Source organism: Tiliqua scincoides, chromosome 2 (genome assembly GCF_035046505.1).
Source record: "Tiliqua scincoides isolate rTilSci1 chromosome 2, rTilSci1.hap2, whole genome shotgun sequence".
In the NCBI taxonomy this organism is placed as follows: domain Eukaryota; kingdom Metazoa; phylum Chordata; class Lepidosauria; order Squamata; family Scincidae; genus Tiliqua; species Tiliqua scincoides.
Window position 1 is genome coordinate 62,996,813 of NC_089822.1, and position 22,020 is coordinate 63,018,832.

Genomic DNA, 22,020 nt, shown 5'->3' on the forward strand with positions numbered 1-22,020 from the left:
GTCACTGTGGCCAGGTCTGAGCAACCCAGGTATGGTCACAGCTGGTGAATCAACTGAAACTGAGCAAAGGTTCCCCTGGCCGCAGGCACCACCTGGGAATCCAGAAGCAGCTGCAGATCCAGGAGAACCCCCTATCAATTTTTTTTTTGTTACTAGTGGTAAACCAATAAACAGCAACCAAGACTCAGGTTTTAGAAAGGGTGTCATAGTGTTACATAGTAGGTAAGATATTACCTGCCAATCAAGATTTCTCCAGTTTGAATCTCACCTCTGCAACAAATCCTTTCTAGGTGGCCTTGGGTAAGATATTCCCTCTCAGAGCCCAATTCTATCCTCCCCACCCCCCACTGCTACAACTGCACCAAAAAGGAAAGCACTGTATCCAGCAGAGGGTGGTGGATTGGGAGGCTTTGGAAGGGGAAGGGAATTTAAATCCCTTACTGTTCTGAAGCCTCTTGCTCCACAATGGGTCTCCTCAGACCTGGGCCAGCTGTGTAGCTGGTGCAAGCTCAAGGAGAAGAAAGGGCGAAGAGGCTGCCACAAGGGAGGATAGGATCCAGTGTGTGCCATTGCTGCTGGATCCACCCCATCCTGCAGCCTCCCTGCCCTGTTTTGCCCCCTCTTTAGCCTTACATTCAGCCCAGGATCAGATCTGTGCCTGAGGACAGATCCAACGACAGATAGGGAGTGCTGCTGCCTCTTGCAGCAGTGCTCCCAAAATGGCTGCTGACGGAACACTCTGCGTGCTGTTGGTGACCGTTCTGCAACAGTGGAAGTGTATTCCAGTGTTGCAAAGAGTTGTGGCCAGCAGCCCAGTCCTGTTTAGGATTGGGGTGTCAGTCCCCAGCTGCAACATAATGCTAACCTGACAGGGTTGTTGTCAAAGTTAAACAAGTGAACTGCTTTGCACATGCAGAAAGCACTGTAAAACAAGGGTTGCAAGGCCCTGAGTCTTAATAGTGCTTTAGGTTGTTCTAAGTGTTTCATCTAACATTATCGTGCTGCAATCCTTTCTGAAACCCTCGCAAGGTAAGTCAGTGTTATACATATCATGCAGTTGGAGAGCTGAGATAGAGCAGGCTCTGAAGACTATGTGTTAACTTCACAGCAGAGATATGATTCAAATCAGGGACTCATCTAGGCTGGTTTAATCTGGATTTAATGGGTTACAATGCCTAAGGGGAGATTTTGAATTAATATCAGGACAAGTGTCTTAACAGTAAGAGCAGTTTGACAATGAACCTCAGTACTGAGGGAAATAGTGGGTTCACCCTTGCTGGAGTTTTTCAGGCAGAGACTTGACAGGCATATTTTGGAGAAGCTCTAAAGATTTTCCTGCTCGAAACAAGGTGGCCTTCCAACTCTATGATTCTAGGACTTCCTTTTCATAACACAAACTCTTCACTGCTATGCTGTTCTGCCGAATGGGTGATGGAGGCACATATATGCATAGGAAATATTGAACCCAACTGAGTGCACCCAATAAGGTGTTAGGAAGGCACTGAGATCAAATAAGTTGTTAAAAGGGCATAATTTCATAGAATTTGAGAAACTTTGTGTTAGGAATTTTGAGTGATTTTCTTTCCTAGTCTTTTCTGATGTGAATTTAAAAAGGTGAGAACCAAGAACACTTCAATTTTACTAATGCGTCTATTTATTTGTATCTAATTTGCAATTTGACTATTCCATTTTTCTAATTACTAAGGAGGCAATGACTACAAAACTTTACTCCGAGCATTTTTGTGAAAATTCCCAGAAAAGTAGTTTTAATAGCATTTTCTTGTGTTCGTTTTAGTATGGGAATGCACACATTTGTTTCATAGCGTAAATGGAAGGAACACAACTTTCCGTCTTTAATACAGGAAAAAGATTTCCTTGTCTGAATCTGCTGTGCAGCAGTTGTGGCTCCGTCATCTTCCAAGTGCAGAGAAAGCCGTGCTGAGGAATTTCGAAAGTTTAATGTCCGGTCAGGCACGTTCACTAGAAGAGATGGAATGTCTGATAAAAACTTCCCTGTTGGTGAGTATGGCACGTGGGCCTTAGTAAATATAATTTTGCCTTTCCTGTTATATTGGAGGCCCTTAAATATTTTTCCAGTACACTATATTTATTTATTGACTGCATTTATATACTTCCTTTCTGCTAACACATTCAGAGTGGTTTCATATTCTAAGATAGTGAAACAACAATAGTTACGCGAGTTACAACCGGAAGTTTCCCTCAGAGGCCTCAGACCGGAAGTGCCTCTTGGACACCTCCCTCCACCTCAGAACACCTCTGGAAGCATCTGGAGGTCCTCTAAGAGGCCCACCTGCAGACCCCCATTATCTATGGCTGTGATTTTCAACCTTTCTCATCTCACGGCTTATTGACAAGGCACTAAAATGGTCAAGGCACACCACCAGGTTTTTGACAATTGACAAGGCACACCATGCTGCCAGTGGGGGTTCACATCTCCCATTGGCCCTATTAATGAATGACCTTCCCCTAAATTCCTGTGGCACACCTGTGGTCCACTCGCGGCACACCAGTGTGCTATGGCACAGTGGTTGAAAACGGTTGATCTATGGTTTCCGGCATCCGTGAGGGTTCAGGGGAAAGAACCTCTGTGGATGTTGAGGGCTGGCTTTACATTATTAGTGGCAAGGGGAAGAGCAAGCATCATCAGTATCTTCTGTGGTTTTAAATATTTGATTTGGGAATACAGTAGTATTGATAAAGAATACAAGATGTCAGTTTTCTTTGCTGGTGAGTAAACATCCCAATCAAAAATGTAATGTTATAGTATAATAAATAATAAAAATGGAATGATGACTAACACAAGTAGCTGAAGCTTTGGTAGAAAAATGAAAAGCAAGCCTTTCTCAAGTTCTGCCTGTCCCACTGGGCTATAGCTAGGCCTGGGTTTGGATGGTGGAGTGAGAGTGGGGTTGGTTCTGAAAGCTGGTCTACTGACATCCAGATTGCCCAACTAAAGACAGATAGGAAGGGAGGGTTGCTTGGAAGCAAGGATTCTTTCTTTGTTTCTCAAGAGTTGTGTGTTCCTCTGCCAGAAAACAAAAACTGGGAGACCAGAACTAGTAAACCTTTTTTCTCCTGCTTATCCCAGGTAAGCATCATCCCTCTGTTCTCCCCATCTGCTAGGCAGGAGGACACTATTCACTTGCACAAGTGAAGGAATGTCCCATTGCAATGCTTGAGCTTCCCAGTAACACTATTGGCTGCTATGTAATCTGTCACAAAACTGCTGCGAGACATAAGGTCTGTACAGTGCATTTCTGTAGGCATGAATAGTTTGGATCACATCTTATACTGAGAACTGCAAGCACTTTTGCAACCCAAGCAGAGATTCTGTCAATGAGCTCTAATTTGGGGTAATTTTAATATGAAAAAGCAACCAGAAAAATAATTGGAATGTGACTAAAGTGATCTTGAATATGTCTTCATTAGGACTTAGTCTATGTGACAGAACACCATCTTTTTCTTCTCAGTATTATGGAGCAAGTCAAGTTTTGGTAGTTGGAAGACTGCTGTGCTTTATTATAGAAGAAATATGATCTCTAACACTGTTTTATTAGGGCTCCAAATGTAATTAAAGTGTGATGGTCTAGTAACTTCTAGTTTATGTGGTGTGCTGTTACTTATGTTTCCATCTCTTGGGGGAAAAATGAAATTGGTAATGGAAATTCTATAGTTACTAGGAAGTATAAAAACAAAAGATAAGTGTTACACAGGTTGCACATGGTGAAATGACTTCTATAAATATTATTTTGCTTTCAGGACTTGATGGTGCTAGTCCTTTTTTCCCAGATTGTTAAAGGTGCTATCCTCAAAATATAGTGGTGTTTTCACCTTATCAAAACAGTTGTGCAAGCAACTTGTGAGAACTGCGGTCGGAGGATGAAAGCAGAACTTGCATTTTCTGTGATTGTCAGCAAGCAGCTCCCATGTTGCATGAATGTTTCAGACACGTGTGCACTGATGCCAAGCCACAGTTCTCATCACAAGTCATGACCTCACAAATATAAAAACATGCTGCTGCTTTCACTTCTCTTTCATGATTGATTCTGTTCACTAATACTAAGGATCATTTTTTTGTATTCTGTTTCTGGTAAGGAAGACTGAACAGGTAAAAATGATCCCCAACATTTCTTTATTCACAGTTTCTGATATAGTTTTCACCTCCTTTCTCCCTTCTCTTCGCCCTCCAGTCCGTTTCTAGTTCCACCTCCTCCCCTTTCCCTCTCCCTCCCAACCAGCCCCAAATAGGGACAAGCTTCTAAAAAATAAATGGGAAAGAGGACTATAGCTGTAAGGAGATAAGAGTGATGTTTGCTCAACTCACAGCAGCATAGAAGCTTTTTGTATAATAGCAGAAGGAACTGCAAGCCCAGACCGACACATGGAGATGATCTCTGTTGAAATGGGCATGCAGCTCAATATTTCAGTTAGCTTCTACCAAGCTATGACACTTGGAATACATTCTGTTTCCAGCTCTTAATTTCATCTGTTTTTTTGTTTTTCTTTCTCAGCGTCTCTGTAGCAGCTTCAGGGCAAGTTAGAGAAGCAGTGGAAGGGCTGTATGCTTCAGCTTACGAATGGTAGTGAATGTTTAAACAAAAAGGTTGGCAGGTGATCTCTTATACCTCCCATCTTGGAACCCATGATGAGGATGATGGAATAGTTATTCTGCTTTTAAATAAAAAAGTTCACAAAACGGTTTATAGAGCAAAATTGATAAATAAATGGTTCCCTGTTTATGCATAATCTAAAAAGTCACAGAAGGAAACACCAGCAAACAGCCACTAGAAAAGCCACTGTGCTGGGGTGAAAAGGGTCAGTTGCTCTCCCTTGCTACATATGAGGAACACTGCTTAAAAAGTGCCTCTTTGCCCAGTTGCAGGGGTTAATTGCAGCCAGTGCAGAGTTGGGTTGACAGGGGTGCCAGTGTGCCTCCATGCTGAATACTGGAGAAAAAGGAGCAAATACTTGTAGCTCACCTTCTCAATAAGCAGCCTTTCCCTGCCTACCTCTGCAGAAGGCTCTGCAGAGTGCAAGGAAGGCTGGCGGGGAGGGGGGCAGGGATTCTTGTCAAATTTTAATGGGCTTAGGCTGGTTTGAAACAAAGTCACAGTTCACTTTGCAGAGTTTGTCAGATTCCTTCAGTGGCTGCTTTTGATCTAGACTCCAATAGCATTCTCTGTTGCTTAAGAGATTTTTCTGTCTTTTATTAAGAGCCCTTTAAGTATGTGAGATCTTCCTTTTGAACTTAAATTATACATTTACTTTAACATTCCTAGTGGAAGACTTTCAATTGCTTAGTGTTTGGGACTAAAGGGTGGTTTAGCTTAAAGTCCTTTAATAGAATCTTGTATGGAGGGGAAAAACATTACATGTGATACATAAAAGCTGAAACAAGATGACCATGTGACATCAATAGACTGCCTAGCTAAACAAAATAATTGGTTAATAATATAGAATTTGCTAGACTTGGGATGCATCCAGAATGCATTAGATTTTCCAGAGCCTGCAAACTGTAAAATTAAATAGGAACATGATCCCGAAAACTATTTATATAGCTATGTTTGTATTCAGGCTTCTTCTGACCAGCTCAGAGTGGTGATTTAGCATCGCAGCAATCCTATGAGGTGGGTTACTCTGAGAAAGAGTGACTTGCCCAAGGCTAACCAGTAAACCTTCACAACCAAGCAAAAGGTTTAATCTTTCATTCCTGTGTCCAGCTTTCCCATGGCAGACACCATCCATACAAGTTTTACATGACTCTTTTTCAAAGATCTTCCATTGCTTGTGGAGCTGGTGAAGTATAGTTGCTAAGGGACTGAAATGAATATCAGAACTTCTCCTCTGAATTTCACCTCTGTCATGCATTCAGTTGGTGGCCTTCATCACACAATGCCTTCTCAGCCTCAGCTCCAGTGTGGGGATAATAATACTGACTTCCTTTACAGGGTTGTTGTAAGGACAGTGTCAAAGTCATACATGTGAAGTACCTTCCACACTCAAAATGCAAATGTAAGGTATTAGGATTGCTGTTCTGTGTAATGGAAAGTCTACATGTCGAACACTTGTCCAAGTAGGGGAACTGTCACAGGTATTCTAGAAAGTAAGATTCCATGGTAGGATTTAAAAGATGAAAAATGTTGACCTTGACATCTGGTGAATCAAACCACCTCCTCCATTATGTCCAAACATGTGAAATTGAGAAATCTGCAGAATGACTGCAACTCTTTTGAGATAATATTCTTCTGGGGGGGCATCTTACTTTCCCCCCTCAACTTGTCAGTCCAACTCTCTTTCAAATATGTATTGAAAATCAGAAGGTGACATCTTCAACAAGCTGTAAGTTGTTTTTCAAGAATGTGTAAGAGAGCCAGCTGTGAATACTCATGAACACTAGGTGGCATACGTTTAATATGACAACTTGCAACTAAATGGCAGAACATTGAGGAGTGCAGTAGGAAAATGAGGTGCTCTCGAATCCTTTCAATAAGATAGTGACATGTAAAAAAAATGAGATGATTAGACTAATGGCTGTCTCACTTTCCTGTCATGTTCTGTGAAACGGCTGTAAAATATATCAAGCAAATCTCTAAGGCTATTCGTTTTAAAAATTATATTCATTGTGTAATTAACCTAGTGTTCTGTTCTGCCTTCCAAGAAGGAGGGAGCAGGCCATGCCAGTGGGTGTGATGGTACCCTTGAAGGATCCAGATGAACAGCTTGTTCTCCTAGGGTCAGAGGAACAATGAGGTTTTAAAAACCTGCAGCCCAGGAATACACCTTTTGGGCTCTGTCTCCCTGCCGGGAGAACAGAGGAATGCTAAAGCCTCTGACCTGGAGTCTTGCAGGCCTCCTCTCCATTGCATTACTCAGTGTTTGTTGCCAGCACGTGACATGCAGGCTCAGGAAGCTATGAGGTCCTGGGCATTGGTGGGCTGATCACTTTGGAGACCTCAGCTTAGAGAGAGCTGGCTCCAGGGTCTCCTGCCTGAGAGGCTTCAGGCTGGTATCAAGCCCTGTGGACTAGATCCAGGACTGGTCCCTCCAACCTGACTATTCTCCTCTCCACAGGATCAGGCGCTAAGCTGCTGCTCAGGGCAGGGCTCATGACATCTAGACCCATGGACGTTTTTTGTTGGACTTGTTCTTTGAACATCTAGGGTACTCCTTTCCTTTAAAGTTGAATGGAACGGTTTTGGAGCTCCAGACTAGGGCAACTGGTTATAAAGGATATCTGGGAATGTATTCCTCAGTTTTTTTGTCCTCCGTTTGTTTAAAAAATAAAAAATAAAAACAAAATTGTTGTTTTAGACCAGTCTTAATATTAAAGCTTTACAAGAAAGTGAACTTGGCATCATGCAGGTGAATTTGTGTATACTGAAGACTAGAATCTCTGTGATTGTGCCAGTATTTGTAAAAATCATAAAACAATGACAATCTTTGTTAAATTTCAAGATAAAGTCTTTATCAAACTGTGGGTCCATGGCTCACAGTTTGGGAAACTGACAGGGTAGATTAGGCTATGTGCATCAAGGGTTTGAACAACCTGCTTCTTGGAGGAGCACTGCTGCCCAATCACCATTATAGCCACAGAGGCTCAAGCTGATAAAATAAAACTTTATTTTTAGGTGGGTCTTGATGCTAAACAGTTTGGGAACCACTGCTGTAGCTAATTACCAAGTTACTGGTATCATGTTGATTATACCATATTGATAAATATTTAAAACAAGCTTCATGATATCATCATTTCATGCATTTATTTACTTTCTATGACTTCTGTTATGTAGACTTTGTGAACCATTTTAGGATCTATAAAGGATATAATAGAAGACGTCTGTTTGGGAACATTAATGGCACATCTGGGAGATTTTAATGCTTATTTGAGACCTGATAATTTTTTTTTCTAGTATGGTTAGTTATATTACAGTGATTCCTTTGAATTTTCACCTAGACCAGTACTTTGCAAACTGTGTTTTGGGGGAGCTTGGAGCATTGTCACTGATTCCTCAGTGAAATCAGTAATGATGAGTGAACTTCCCTGAAAGGCATCAGGCCCACTTCTAACAAACTTTTCCTATAATGTGCAGACATAAAGTGCACTGGTTGTATGAGAAGCTGTGGCCTCTTGAACAGGTTTGTCTAATGTTCAAGAAGCTGAGCCTCAGTAGCAGAGCATCTGTTCTGTATTCAGAAGGTTCCAGATTCACTACCTGACATCTCTAGATAAGGTGAAAAAGTTCCTGTCTGAAACCTGGAGCTATGCCAGCTTGTATAATCAGCACTGTCTTAAATGGACCAGTAGTGTGACTTGGTATAAAGAAAGTTTCATATGTTCATACAAACTATGTATCCTTATAGGAATGGGCAGAAGTTAGCTTGAAAGCCGTCATGTTCAACTCCCTGCTCAGTGCCTCTTCTAGTGGAAGATCTCTGCATGATTTGCAGTAGATCTGGCTCTCAATTGTTTGTTTAACAAGGGCCTCCCCCCCCCCCCACTAAATTGGATTATTGAAACAAAGAATGTTTTAGGGGAGAGGGGAATTGGAGTGGATTTTTGTGTGAAACGACTGTCAGGTCAATTCTGGTGATATATTGAAGAGTTTGACGCAAATTATTGTCTAAACTAACTTCACTTTTTTCTCCATATTGTTTTCAACAGCCCCAAGCTGCGTGCCACCCGGCCATCTTCAGAATTGCTGATGAAATTTTCAAGTAAGGTTTTATACCATTTATGGGGAAGTGCTTTGTCTATCCACCTCAAGTGAATGGCATATACAAAACTATATCAGCAATTTGAAAAGCTTATCGCATTTACATCTTGCCTTTCTGCTCTGCTGGAACGGAGAGTGGTTGTTTATGAGGTTGTGGGGCATTCTCCCATCCAGGCACCAAAACCTACTTAGTTGCTGCATCACATGGTTTCAGTCCAGAACCTGGGGCTCTAATGGTGGAGAAGCCCTAACTGCAATTGAACACTCACTTGAGTTTCTTTTCAATTTTAAAAAAGTTTCTGTCTTAATACTATACAGCAAAAAAATTAGAAAATGATGCTTACTTTACCCTAAGAAGTTGTGAAGATTTCCCAAAATCCCAGTACTTATGCTTTGTAGCATTGGCAGTTCTGTTGATCTTGACAGTCTTCAGTGGTGCATTTTATCTGATCTTGAGATATAATTACCCAGTAAGACATCAAAAAGGGTATAATTAGATAAGAATTTTCCAGTACTTGAAAATAACCTCAGGCAGTATGTGTTGCTTACCCCATGTCAGCTTCACATCTTTGTTGTTAGGTATAACTTTTGTTCTTTTTCACTTAATTTATCGTGTTCCCTGTATAATTCCTTTTTAAGTACAGCTAAAGCTCTCCATGACCTGACCTGCCCCTTTCTCTCTGCTCTCATATTCCCCCTCCCCCCAAAACCTTGCATATAACCTTTGTTCATCTAGCTCCACCACCCTCAGCTGTCCAAAAGTCTCCTGCCCCTTTCAGACAATTCTGCCCTTTTTTTCTTTGCTGCCTCTTATACCTGACACTGGCTCCCTGTGTTGCCACCTCTCTTATTTCTTTCTAATTTGGTGCAGTGGGGTAGTGATTTGTGTGGTGGGCTTTGGTCTGAAAGATCCAGGTTCAAATCCCTGCTCAGCTATGGAGCTTCCTTGGTGAACTCAGGCCAGTCACTATTTTTCAGCCACACTTATCTCACAGAGTTGTGAGAACAAAAAGGAGGGGAGGAACTTTGTGCACCACCCTGAGTTTCTTGGAAGAAGGGTGGTATAAAAATGTGAAAATAAACAAAGCGTCCTCAAACTCACCCTTTCTGTGAAGCCTTTGACCCAGACCTCTAGTTCTCATACTATATTGCAACTCAGCCTTGGTGTTTTGTCACACCCGGGGCCCACTCGTCTGACCAAGTCACAAAATTACTGCCTCTCATGGGACATAGATTAGACTGTTCTGGAAGTATCAGTTCTTATCAGAGTCATTAGGGCAAGGTTTCTAATGTCAAACTCCAAAAACCTGGCCACAGAGTGTCAGTTAATATGACCATTTAACAGGTGAGGTAATTCAAGGGCAGTCACTGAAGCAGTTTGTTCTTTATACTTTTTAAACAGCAATTTCCATCAGCATTTGTATCTATCACTTTACTCATCAAAGGTGTACCATTTCCAGTCTCTGACATGTTACATAATCAGGCCTGCAAAAGTGTCCTAATGAATGCATTAAGAAACTTAGCAATGTTTCTTTAAGGAAAAAAAGAAAGGAAGAGCTTATGGAATTATTTCAGTGTAGACCAGGTCACAAGCAACCAATTCAGACTGAGGCTGAGGGATAAGTGATGAACCTAGGCACCCATGACAATTTATTACATGTCTGGCAGCATCAAACTCAATATACAGAGACCTTGTGACTTCCCCAGCCCAGACTGTGTGTTTGATCAAGTGAAATTAAACCAGGAATGATTTTTGCAGCTGTCAGTAAAGACAAGGTTAGAGAAACCATAGGAAGCAATAATTGCAAAGAAATGAGCAAGGGAACACACAAGCAGGCGCCCATCATCATCCAAAGGGTTACTTATCCTGTACTAGTTGCGGTTATATAAAATACATACTGCAACTAAAACAGAAGATGGTAAAAAATAAAAACAACTGAGAAGGATGAGAAGAGAAAATGGAAGCACATTAAACCAGAGCCTAAGGAACTGCACAGCAGATCACGACACAGTTCAGACAACTATGTTGCTTTTTCCTCTTGTCTCTCTTCTTCCAGAGGACAGTTAATTGCTCTTACCAGAGTATAACCCATATAAGTAATCAGTTGCATGAGCCACCAGGTACTGTATATACAGTTAGAGCTGGAGGCTTTACAGTTGCCAAAGCACGGCTGCCAATTTCATATTGCCACTGGATTTGTTCTGACAGCAATAATGTTGGCCTTTCTATATTCCTTTTCAAAGAGAATCCAAATGAAGTTGGTCTTTTCTTCACTTCCCAAGCTGGCGTCATCACCCGATGAGTTAAGACGCTGCTCAAGGCATGGGAAGAACGCTTTCATTTGTTTTTACCTCCTCTCAATTAACAGCTCTGTGACTGGCATACTCATAATCTGACCTGTCACAATTAAACTTTTCACTGCTCAGGAATGCACTGCTGGAAACTGATGGCGCACTAGAAGTAATGACCGTAATGCAGGTGTTTACACAGTGCTTTGTTCAGGCTTACCGAGAGAATAATAAGCAGGTTAGTTGAGCTCCATTTTTCATTCTTTGGGGGGGAAAAAAGAGGTGCTTCAAGATGTAGTATAAAGGGAAAAATGTTAGGTTTCAGGGTGCTGGAGGAATATAATGAGCCAAATAAAACCTTGCTGCAGCTGTAAATGGGTAGCAAGACAAATCTGAGGTGTCTTAAATGGTATCAAGTGTAAGTACCTTCAAAGCCAATAAACCTTTTTCAAACCACTAGTCATTTGCATGTACACAATATGCAAGAGATTTTAAAAATTCCTCCTTGTCCAACCCAAAAGGTTGAATAACTGGAATAACTCCTTTCCTCCCCAGAATGTATGCATGGCAAACATTGAAAAGAACTTATTGATCCTGCTTTTACAGCCTAAAGGTCTTTACAACTCATGTAGCATCTAACATAGCACAGGTCTTCAGTTTTACCTCTTTAATACCACTGAGACTAGTCTTTTTTTTTTTTTTTTGCTTTAGGCAATCATAATACTTCTGTACCTGAAGCTCTGATTTGGGGGGCCAAATCCTTTCAAACTTTTTTTCCACATAAGAGTTTCAGTTTTCAAATACCTAAGGTTCTGTACTGGGGCTGCTACATTTTCTTGGGAAATGGTTGGTTAAGTGAAAGAATGATTCTTCATCTTGGAAACAGTGCCATAATTGCCTCTAATTAGCGTTGTGATTAAATCTCTCTTTTAGCTTCAAAGGGTGTGAATTAGGGTTGAAATTGCAGCTGTCTTACTTAATATGTACAGATGCCACGCACATTAATTTTCTGATGTTCTGTTTACGTGGTAGCAGCACATTTTACAGCCTCAGGGTGGCGGGGGTGACTGGGTGGAGAACTTAAACTAAGTTTCCCCACCCTTCATGTAGCCGGGAGCCAACTATGCTATAGAGCAAATTGAATGTGCTTGTTAAGTAGGTTTTAAAATATTAACTAGATCTTCTGTATTTTATTTGTGTAAGGTTTCATTTCCGTGTTGTGTTTAGAAAAGAGAAAACCTAGGATTTGGTTTGGCTTGAAGGGAGAATTGCTTACAGTTCCTTGAAAGGGTACATGTTATGGGTTCTACAGAAATTCTTGTTTCCCCAATTATTTCTGTCTATACCTTTGGCACATAGATTAACAACATAGATCTGATAGATCTGTAAAACAATGGGTGAGAGTGAGTTTTTTGTATGACCACCTTTTAAATTCTGAGAGCAATATTGACATCTGCAACTCACAGATTTAAACAAACAAAACCATAACAAATTGTGTTGTCGGATAAGATCAAGGCTCCAGAACTAATACGTAGTTGAGTGTGAGAAACTCACAAGGTGGACTTGAAGATGAACGTCCCCTCTAGTGTACCAGCATCTGGTATTAAGGGATAAAGTGCTTCTGTGTGTTTAGGTTCCATTTGTCTATTAGGGCTAGTAGCCATTGATAAACTTATTCTCCATAAATTTGTCTAATCATTTTTAATGCTACCTTAGCTAGCGACAATCGCCACATGCTGTTGTAGTGAATTCAATGTATGTCATACAGAGTACTTTCTCTTGTCCTTTCTAGATCCACTGCCAATAAATTGGGCAAGTCTTTTCTTGTCCAAGGAATTTCACAGTAGCAATGTCACCACAAAGAAGAGACTGCCCCTTGTTGTCACCAATCTGGCTTCTACCAAAGATGGCATGCTTAGCAGGGCCCTCTTAGATGATCTCAGGGCACATATCAATAAATATAGAAGAAGGCAGTTCCTCAGACCACTTAGGCCATTGCATTCAGTACTAGCTGCAAGTTCTATACACCTCTGAATTGCTCTCATCATTTGGATTGGCTCCAAAGGTGAGGGGGAGGAGTTGCTTACATGGCAAATTGAGGCACCTGCAAACCCCCCCCCCCCGAAATGCCACTGTTTCAAGGGCAGTTGCATCTAGAGCAGAATTATAGTAATCAAGTATTAGTATTAGGGCTCAATCCTATTGAGCCCTGGTACAGGCACTGAGCTCCAGCACCAGCGCTAGGTGCCATAAATATGCCTTAAAGCATGCTTATGACACCATGGGAGGAGGGAGCACTGGCACTGGGCCAGCACCAATCAGCGCAGGGCCAAGCACTGGGTGGAGGATGCTCAGAGGAAGTAGCGCCGCAAGCTGGTAGGGCGGGGAGAGGGGAGGCATTCTGGGGTGGGAGAGGGTGGGGTGGGGGAGGAACTGCCCTGGGAGAGGGTGGGAATGGAGGAGGCCTCTTCTGCTGGATCAGATCCTCTGCATTGGGCTGAAAAGCCCAACCTGGATGTTCTCAAGTCTGTGCTGGCAAAATAGATGGCACAAACTTGAGAAGCCTCATTGCGGAGTCTGCGCCTTTACTCGGGAAAGGGGACAAATGTCCCCTTCTCTTGAGGAGACCTCTGGTGGATTCCTGATGTCTGCAGATACAGCAATTGCCATTTTGATGCTGCTGTTCCTCCAGGTGCAGGGAAGCTTAGGATTGGGCTGTTAGTGAAATTTACCACTAAGATAGGGCAGAATATGGAAGTGCCTCTGGATTTAAGCAGTAGTTTAGATCACCAATCTCTAAACAGGAGTCCACTGCGCAATGGGAAAGGTGACCCTGGTGTGACCAGTGCTTACCATTCTGCATGTGAACTGTCCTTCCTTGCTGTCAATCTCCCCCAAACTGAGCTCTAGCCACTGCACCTGCCCAGAAATCCAGGTTCAGTGGCTGCTGGAACTATGGAACCCAGAAGTGGCAGGCCAGAGCTCAGTTAGGGGGACATTGGCGGTGAGAAAGGACAGCTCCCCCAGGGAACGGTAAGCACCGTTCATGCAGGGGAGGGGAAAGGCAGCGTGCTGGAGCCAGCCTGCAGGACAGGGTCTGGAGAGCCCTGATTTTGATGTTTCCTTTGCTATTTCATCAACTACTGATCAAATGATTGATAAAAGTAATGATGCTTTGATATATTTTATTTTTAAGGATGGTTAGAAATTACTGAATAGGCAGGAGCCAGAAGATAAGGAGTGTAAGTGGTTTCCCTTTGCAAAAGTTGTGATATCTGTTGCATTGTAAGGGTACAACCAGAAGTATTCTTCTAAAGAATAAAGCACATATAAAGCAAATCTTTGTGCTATCTTTGCATATTTTCTGTTGGGGCAAATTTACAGAATTGGAACATATATTCCTGGAAATGTACAACTATAACCTTTCTAAAATCTTTTTGAAAATTGATCATTTTAGCAAAGATTTCCACTGAAGGTCTACTTTCCACAGATTCCTTATTCACTTGTGATGGCTTCCCTTAAACGTCCCTCTGGTAAGATCAGCTGTGAAGTATTTATTACTTGGGGTTCTGGTTTGTTGTTGAAATCAATACTTGAGAAATCTGCTTTGTTAATTTTTTCCCCTCTGATTCTGTTAATACAAAATAGAGCTCATTTTCATCTTCGTCTTAAGCAACTTCTGTCAATGTTTATTTTCTAGACTTGCCAGCTTCAGGTTTAAATCAGCATTTGAATCACATTGTTGAACTACTTAAAGCAACAGCAGAAGCTACAGGCATTGGGTAAGCAACATTATGGCTTCCTTCTCTCTTTTCCCCGTTTTATTTTGAGAGATCACATCCAAATGAACAATATCGGTGGTCTAAATTTCAGTCTTTTAAACTTTTATCTAGTATTCAGCTTCTATGCAGAATCTCAGAAACAAGCTTGAAATGAATATTATTCCACAAGTGACAGGAAATATCCAAATTCTGGCAATTTCTTGCAATAACATGGAGCTTCTCTGTCTACAAAGGCTTTTCCCTTCATTTTGATGACTGAGGACCCAAACTTGCCAGTGCTGATGCAGCCACAACGTAACCCCAAAGTAAGGGAACAAATATTCCCTTATCTTGAGGAGGCCTTTGTGACTGCCTCTCGTCCACTGCAGGATGCAGCGCATGCCCCGATGACACAGTTGTGTCAGCATTGGAAAGTTGGATAGGATTGGGCCCAGAGTGATCCCTGCGTTCAAAAAGATGGCAGGTGGAACTGTCCATATACAGACTCCATGTGTACATTGAAGCATGCCTGAGACTCCTTTGGGCTATAAAACTTTCAGACCTGTCTGTCAATAATGTCTATAATAGTAATTTATATGTATATATAGAACCATTGGTGTAGATGGCATTTTTAATGAAAACTGGAAGTGCCAGTTCTGTATCCAGAACTGTATCCACGGAGCAGCATCCTTATGTCAGCATATCAGCATGACGTCAGCGTGCCACCACTGTAATATCAGCATGTTATCTGTATGGCATCCATGTGTCATTGCCATGAATTGTCATGTGTGTTTCATCGCCACGAAATTGGCATGTCACCTGTGTGTCTTCAGTGTGATGTCCAAAGAGCCAGTCAGCCCCAGAACAGCCAGCCATAGAAGCACTGGTGGAGAAGTGCCCTGTTCAGTTGAGTAGGGAGCAGGGGCAGGTGCAGGGCCAATGAATGGCAATGACTTTTTTTTTGTTTGTGTGCTACATTTGGCTTGAGAGTTTATTAAAATATGCTTTGAGGAGCCAATGAAGTCCTACCTAACAACCTTTAAAAATTTTTTTGTAAAGGAGTGATTCAAATCCAGAGGACAGCTTTCCTATCCTGGAGAGTCTGTGGACTGAAGTTTTAATAAAATGTCCCGAATGTTTGTGGATGACCTTCCATTCTTTGACATTTTTACATGGCTGTTGGGAGTCAAATGCTAGAAGCAGTCTGCGTAAAGAAGGATTCTTCCAAGCATGGCATTGTTATTATATTGCTATTGTCTTGTGCAGATAAAGGGTTTACCAGCCTGCACAGCTCCTTAAAATCCTTTTGGATGTTGGATGAGATTTAAAATGGTAATGGATGGAAAAGCTGAAAATATGTTTTGGTGTCGTTCCAGATCTTGTGGTGACCTCTTTGAGAGCTGGTTTTTGTTCATTCATTTTGGAGAATGGGCTGATATCGCAGCAGAACAGTTGGTGGTGTCAGAAGCCGAATCCTCAGATGCTTTGCTGTGGCTTTTGGCATTTTACTATAATCCAAGTGATGAGAACCAGCAGAGAACTCGAACAATGGTGGGTCATTATAGCTCTGCGGGTGAGCAATCCATCATCAGTTGTATCTCTGAGCAGTGAGGCATTATGTAGAAGACACTGCGTTTTGCAACATCCTGTGTGGAATGCTTGCAAGGAGTTTTGAAATAATTGCTAAGTCTTTTCCGTTTAGTGAAATTTTCAGGCAGAAAGCTTCTTTGAAAGTATGTAGGCCAGAGCTCCTCTGCTGTCTCTTTGGTAGTGGAAAATAACAGTGGCTGCAGTGATCCTTATCTTGCACATGACAGACTGCTGACATTTTATTTTATTCTCGCCCAGTGGCCTGATCCTCTGACCCACTGACCACATTAAGACAATCCTCCAAACCATTATTTTGAGGATCAGGAATGAGCAGTGGTGAATGTCAGATTTCCACTCTGCCAACTTCTCTCCTGCATGAAGGAAAAACTTAGGAGCTTTTGTTTCTACTTAATAGTAAACCGCAGTTTGCCACTGCATTTGAATGTGGCAAATTAGGATCCAGATCCATGGTTTGAGCCTGGTTTATGAACAAACTATGATTTGAGCAAAACATACCGTAGATACTCGCCTATATGAGAAATTTTTGCCAATAAATCAAGCTTAGATCATCACCTCACCTTATCTCCGAGGTTGCTCAGAGGTCAGGTCTTTTCAAGTAAGTTGTGGCACCACAGAAGCAATGCAGAGATAATTAGAGGGCTGTTAATCTCAGCCGTAACCACCCTGGCAAATTCCAGCCAAAGTTAACTTTTTATTCTCTTCCTGAGAAAAGGGCTAAAGGCTTCCATTGTAAGCAAGCAAGGCTCATTCCATTTTGTAAATGCTGCTGCAGCCTCGTTCCATTTTGCAGATGCTTACATTTTGCAGAGGTCTGTTTTTTTAAACACCAGAATGAAATCCTCGTTTCCATTTGAAACAAAGTCCCAGGCTACAATTCAGTGCACCATTACTTAAGTATAACACCATGGAAAGCAAAGGGTCTACTTCTGAGTAAATAGGGTTGCAACTATGTGCAGATGCACTTGTCATAGTCATTCTTTGTTGCTTGTCTCTGCTGAGAATTGAATTGCACATTCCCACTTATGTGTTCTAAGTTGTGTGTTATATGTAGAGCCTCCACACCAGGCACCTTAGATTTGATTCATGGTTCTCCTGCAGTGGTTCCCAACCTTTTTTCACTTGCATACCCCTTGGCAGCCCATTTCCATAAATTGTACCCCTCATATTAGCTAAATATTTGTAATTAATATGAATAATATAAGCCCTCTGTCAGGTCAGCAGGGGAGAATAGCCCTTGCTTTCCCGATAGCAAAGTGGCACAGGAGCGTAGGAAGACAGCACAAGAAGCAGGCGATCCCAGGCAGAGCTAAAGGAGCAGACACAGGCTTGTTTGTTGCAGAAGCATGTATTGGTAAAAGGAGCAGGCAGAACAGTAGTCAGTCAAACGGTCCAGAAGTCAGGAATACAGCAGGTCACAGTCATGAGAAGGCAGTCCAAATCGGTACACAAACCAGCAGCACAGCACGCAGAAACTCCACTACAACAACTCATACCTTGGTGTCTGTGCTTGCCCCATATATACCAGGGCCAGCCAATCAGAGTAGGGCGACCTCTTAGTCACAAGACAGTCTTGTGACCCACTCTGATTGGCTGTCCAGTGGTGCATTGCACCACTCCACCATAGCCTGCGTGACTCTGCACACATCTCTCCCCAAGTCACTTGACTCCCACCTGTAACTGGTGCAGCTGATTGCTAATCAGCAACATAGACGGTGCAGCTGCTGTTCCTTTAATTTACATTTCATACCAGGCCTGGACATCAAGGCCCCTCCTGCCACATCCTGGCTTACAACAATTCAGGGCCTGGGATGCCAAAGGCCTGACACCCTCATCTCCTTTATGTGAAAACCCATACTTCACGTATTCATCACAGTATTTTCTCTTTTTATCTGTTTGAAGAACTAAAGACTATGCCTTTTCACTGTTTTGCACCAGAAGTGTCCTGAGAAATTCTTGGTGATTGATCACATATTACGTTTCAGCTTTTTTACTATTCTGGTTTTCAATCACTAATTCATACACAAATTGATGATCAAAAACTAGCTATTGGTGAGGCTTTCGCAGCCAACTAGCTACCTCCCTCTGCTTTGCTGGCCCTGAAAGGCATTCTGGAACACTACCTGCCTTTTACTGCCATTATTCAATTCTTTTTCAAGTACCCCTAAAGGTCCCATTGAGTGCCTAGGGAGTACATGTACCTCAGGTTGGGAACCACTGTTCTACTGGTATGTTGTTTACAGTGCACTTATACTCTATTAGTGTTTACAAAAAGGTTGTTAAGATCAGAATTAAAAAAGTTAATGAATAAAAATGTATCTTATGATCTTTTAGTATATTTTAAATAAATTAGAGACTGTACAGTTCTTAGGTAACAATTACTGGTGGGTTATTTTTCAGGATCTGGGCTCGCGTAAAATAGTCTGACTATAGTCAGACACCCCCCCTAAGTTTAAAGCCCCCTCTGACTTATCCAAGGGTCATAGAGCATTTTTTTCCTCACAACTTTGGGTTGTCATAGTAAGAGTTCCTTTACAATGATCAGCAAAGGCTAATTTTACCTGTATCAAAGGAACTTTAGGTACCTGCTCCCTCATATCCCAATTACATAATTATTTATTCTAATGCCAGATATTCAGATAGCCATTTATTCTAAACTTAGTCTCCTGTTGGAAATCTTTTTGCATACCCCAAAAAGGAGAGTTGTTTCCCAGCCCCCATACCAGTATGTGATATTGGCTCTTAGCACAAATTAGAATGCAGGGAGTATAGTCTCTGGACTGGACTGCCTTGCTTAAATGCAGCACCTAGAATGTTATGGCTGCTAAATGGTCGTGGTGATAGTAATAAGAAATGCACGCCACAGGGACTCAAAGGTGGTCTGTTAGTAGAACTTAACCACATTGTTGATGTGCACCACAAAATAATAGTGACATGTGGAAACATTAATTGTTGCTTCCTTTAATTCCCAAGTCCTCTTTCATTAAAATTCTGTCAGGGGTTCTGTTTACACCTTTAATTTCTCCATGTCCTAACATGTCCTAACATGACCTTTTTGAGTGAATGTTTTCCCCTCCCAAACTTCCTTTGCTCCCCAGTTGCAAAATAGATGTCTGAGAAACTTCAGCTGAAGGAATATAAAACACTCCTTGCGTATGTGATGTTCACAGTAAGCAAATTTAGATCCTGTTACTATGGAGAAGCAGCAGCATATATTTGTCTTACTGTTATTAGCCATTTATCTGTCCCCGGTAAGAACTGAAGGGGCCAGTGCTGGTCTTGCTCTTGGCCTTTCTAACCGTTTTGCTTGCCATAGCTGTGCCACATGAAAGGACTGGGACAGCATTGCAGATATATCCTAATACTTGAACTAAATCCAGGAAGTCTCCTGGATTGTCTCCTCGCTGGCATTGGAATCCTGGTGCCAGTGGCAAGCTGTGAATTGTGCCACAGCATGGAAGCTCATAAGGTTGAGCCACTAGTGGTGAAAAACAAACGCAACAGCAGTGTATACAATTCATCATGAATAAATGGGGATGTTCAGTGATTTCACATGCAAATCTTTCAATCAAGAAGGAGCACGTACAGAAAAAAAATACACATAACAGGGAAATAGTGACCTTAAAACAAAGAATGCTTATAACTTTGAAAGGAAGGAAATGTGTGGATGCCTTCATTTTTTGTCCATTTCCTGTAGTATCTTTTAATGTAGCAAAATGGCATTCCTACAAAGTATTTTTAGGTAAACTACTTTTGATCAGCCAATGATTTCCGTTAATGCATAGAATCTCAACTCCTGCTTCTATTTTGGCTCCCGAAACTGTTTGTTCTGGCTGCTTCAAGAGGTAAAGGGGAAAAATGTGTTGCAAACAATATAGAAGGAAACCAACCCCCCTGGAGTCCTATCATAATTTTTTATCAGACGAGGTCAGATTGCATGGGGATTAATTGATTTGTAGCTGCAGTATTGTCGAGAGCCCTCAAAGAGCCTTCTGTTCTTTTTCCCACAATATAACAATCTGGCTGCATTCTCCTCTGTGACTTTCACGATTTCCTTTTATACAAAAACAGGTCAAACTCTGGCTCATTGCCCCCAGTGCTTAGTTTTGCAAAACCGAAGGAGGGTTTGTGTGTGTGTTTTCAGTCCCTCATTTTGTTCTTTTATGGCTTTTCTTTTTCTGGCTCATAGTTTACCTCCCCCCCCCCTTCAGTCAAGGGATCAATTGAGTGCCTTTCTGAAAATTTTATGAATGTGATTTTTACTCTCTTCTAAACCCTAATTCTTTGCAATGGTTCCCAACAGGTAGAAGCTAGATCTGTTTGCAACCATCTGGCAATTCTGTCCAGAACTGCAGCCATTTCTGTCGCAGATCTGCAAGCTGCAGTTAGCAGTAAAACAAACATAAGGCAACCGGGTACTGAACACCTGGTTATGCACCTACTTGTCAGCTACTTGCTTTTTACTACTAGTGGACACATGATAGCAAGAGAGTTTATTGCTCATGTAAGTATTTCTATTTATCTTTTTAAAAATTTCTTTTTAACCAGTAGCAAGATTTCTGTTATAATTTGCATGCGGGACAAAAATTGTTACACAATGTACATTGTGAAGGGGGAAACTTGTGTGTTCTGTAATATGCATGCACTCACAGATGCATCAAAGCCCCATGTCACATGCCTGGATCCAAGTCACTGGGTACAAGTACTACTTCTCATCAATGTTTAAAACAAACAGAAGGGAAAAATCTCAGAAAATTAATTATAGTGCTTCAAGAATCCTTTCTACACCAGGGGAAGATGGTTTTAAGCTCCTTGTATTTGAAAAGAGGTTTGTGCAGATACAGTTATCTCCTGCAGGCAGGAGGGCCTGCTTTATCCTTCAGGTTGACTGGAATAGAAGTCCCAAAAATTGATTTCTTTTCCTAGGGGGAGACACCCCTGCTACTCCTAAGCCTACCCTGCTGCCAGGAAGCAGCGGCTCAGGTATTTTCTTTGACCTTACCTTCTTTCATCATTGTTTCTCATCTTCTTCCTCCCCCCTGTGTTTTAAGCAGACCATAGGACTGCTCACCTATGGACATTCACCTCCATGCAAGCCATTTCCTCCTATATGCTCCCTAATGTGCATTCCCACATAGAATGAATTTCTGGAGCCTAAACAGGAGGTTCTTGATGCTGAATCCCTATCTCAGGAGAGCAACCACAGTCAGCTTGGTGTCCTACACTGGTAAAAGGTGCTTCTAGCCATTGCTGCTTTGAGAATCCAGCAGCAATGTTAAGTGAAGGAACACCTTCAAGACATAATCAGTGGGAATGTGGCCCAATCTAGTACGGATAAAATCACTGTTTACCCATTTCTGGGATGGCCCACTATCATAATGCTTTGAGATTATCATTTTCGGTCATGAGAGAACTTCCTTGGATGGGTGAATCTTCTCATCTACATTGTGGAAGTAGGACTTTCAGAGGGTTTTGGAATCTCTGCTGGGAACCCTCTCAGTTTTTCAAGACTTCTACACTGTGTTAGAAACTCAGCCAAAAATAACTTGAGAATTTAAAAAAAAATACTGTAATTCAAATAGTTACTGTAATAATTACTGTAATTTAACAGGAAAGAGTAGTTGCACTGA

General features: G+C 41.7%; 1 protein-coding gene across 2 annotated transcripts in view; it reads left to right on the plus strand.

The window, feature by feature from the left end:
- The window catches only part of FANCC (FA complementation group C), a 78,962-nt gene that overhangs the window by 54,428 nt on the left and 2,514 nt on the right, over positions 1 to 22,020 (plus strand). For both annotated transcript variants that reach the window (XM_066617753.1, XM_066617752.1), the window contains exons 8-14: positions 1,863 to 2,019; positions 8,681 to 8,733; positions 11,160 to 11,259; positions 14,479 to 14,554; positions 14,722 to 14,803; positions 16,159 to 16,333; positions 20,694 to 20,894. In XM_066617753.1, the coding sequence (XP_066473850.1) occupies positions 1,863 to 2,019; positions 8,681 to 8,733; positions 11,160 to 11,259; positions 14,479 to 14,554; positions 14,722 to 14,803; positions 16,159 to 16,333; positions 20,694 to 20,894 (844 nt within the window). The remainder of the gene's footprint in view (positions 1 to 1,862; positions 2,020 to 8,680; positions 8,734 to 11,159; positions 11,260 to 14,478; positions 14,555 to 14,721; positions 14,804 to 16,158; positions 16,334 to 20,693; positions 20,895 to 22,020) is intronic.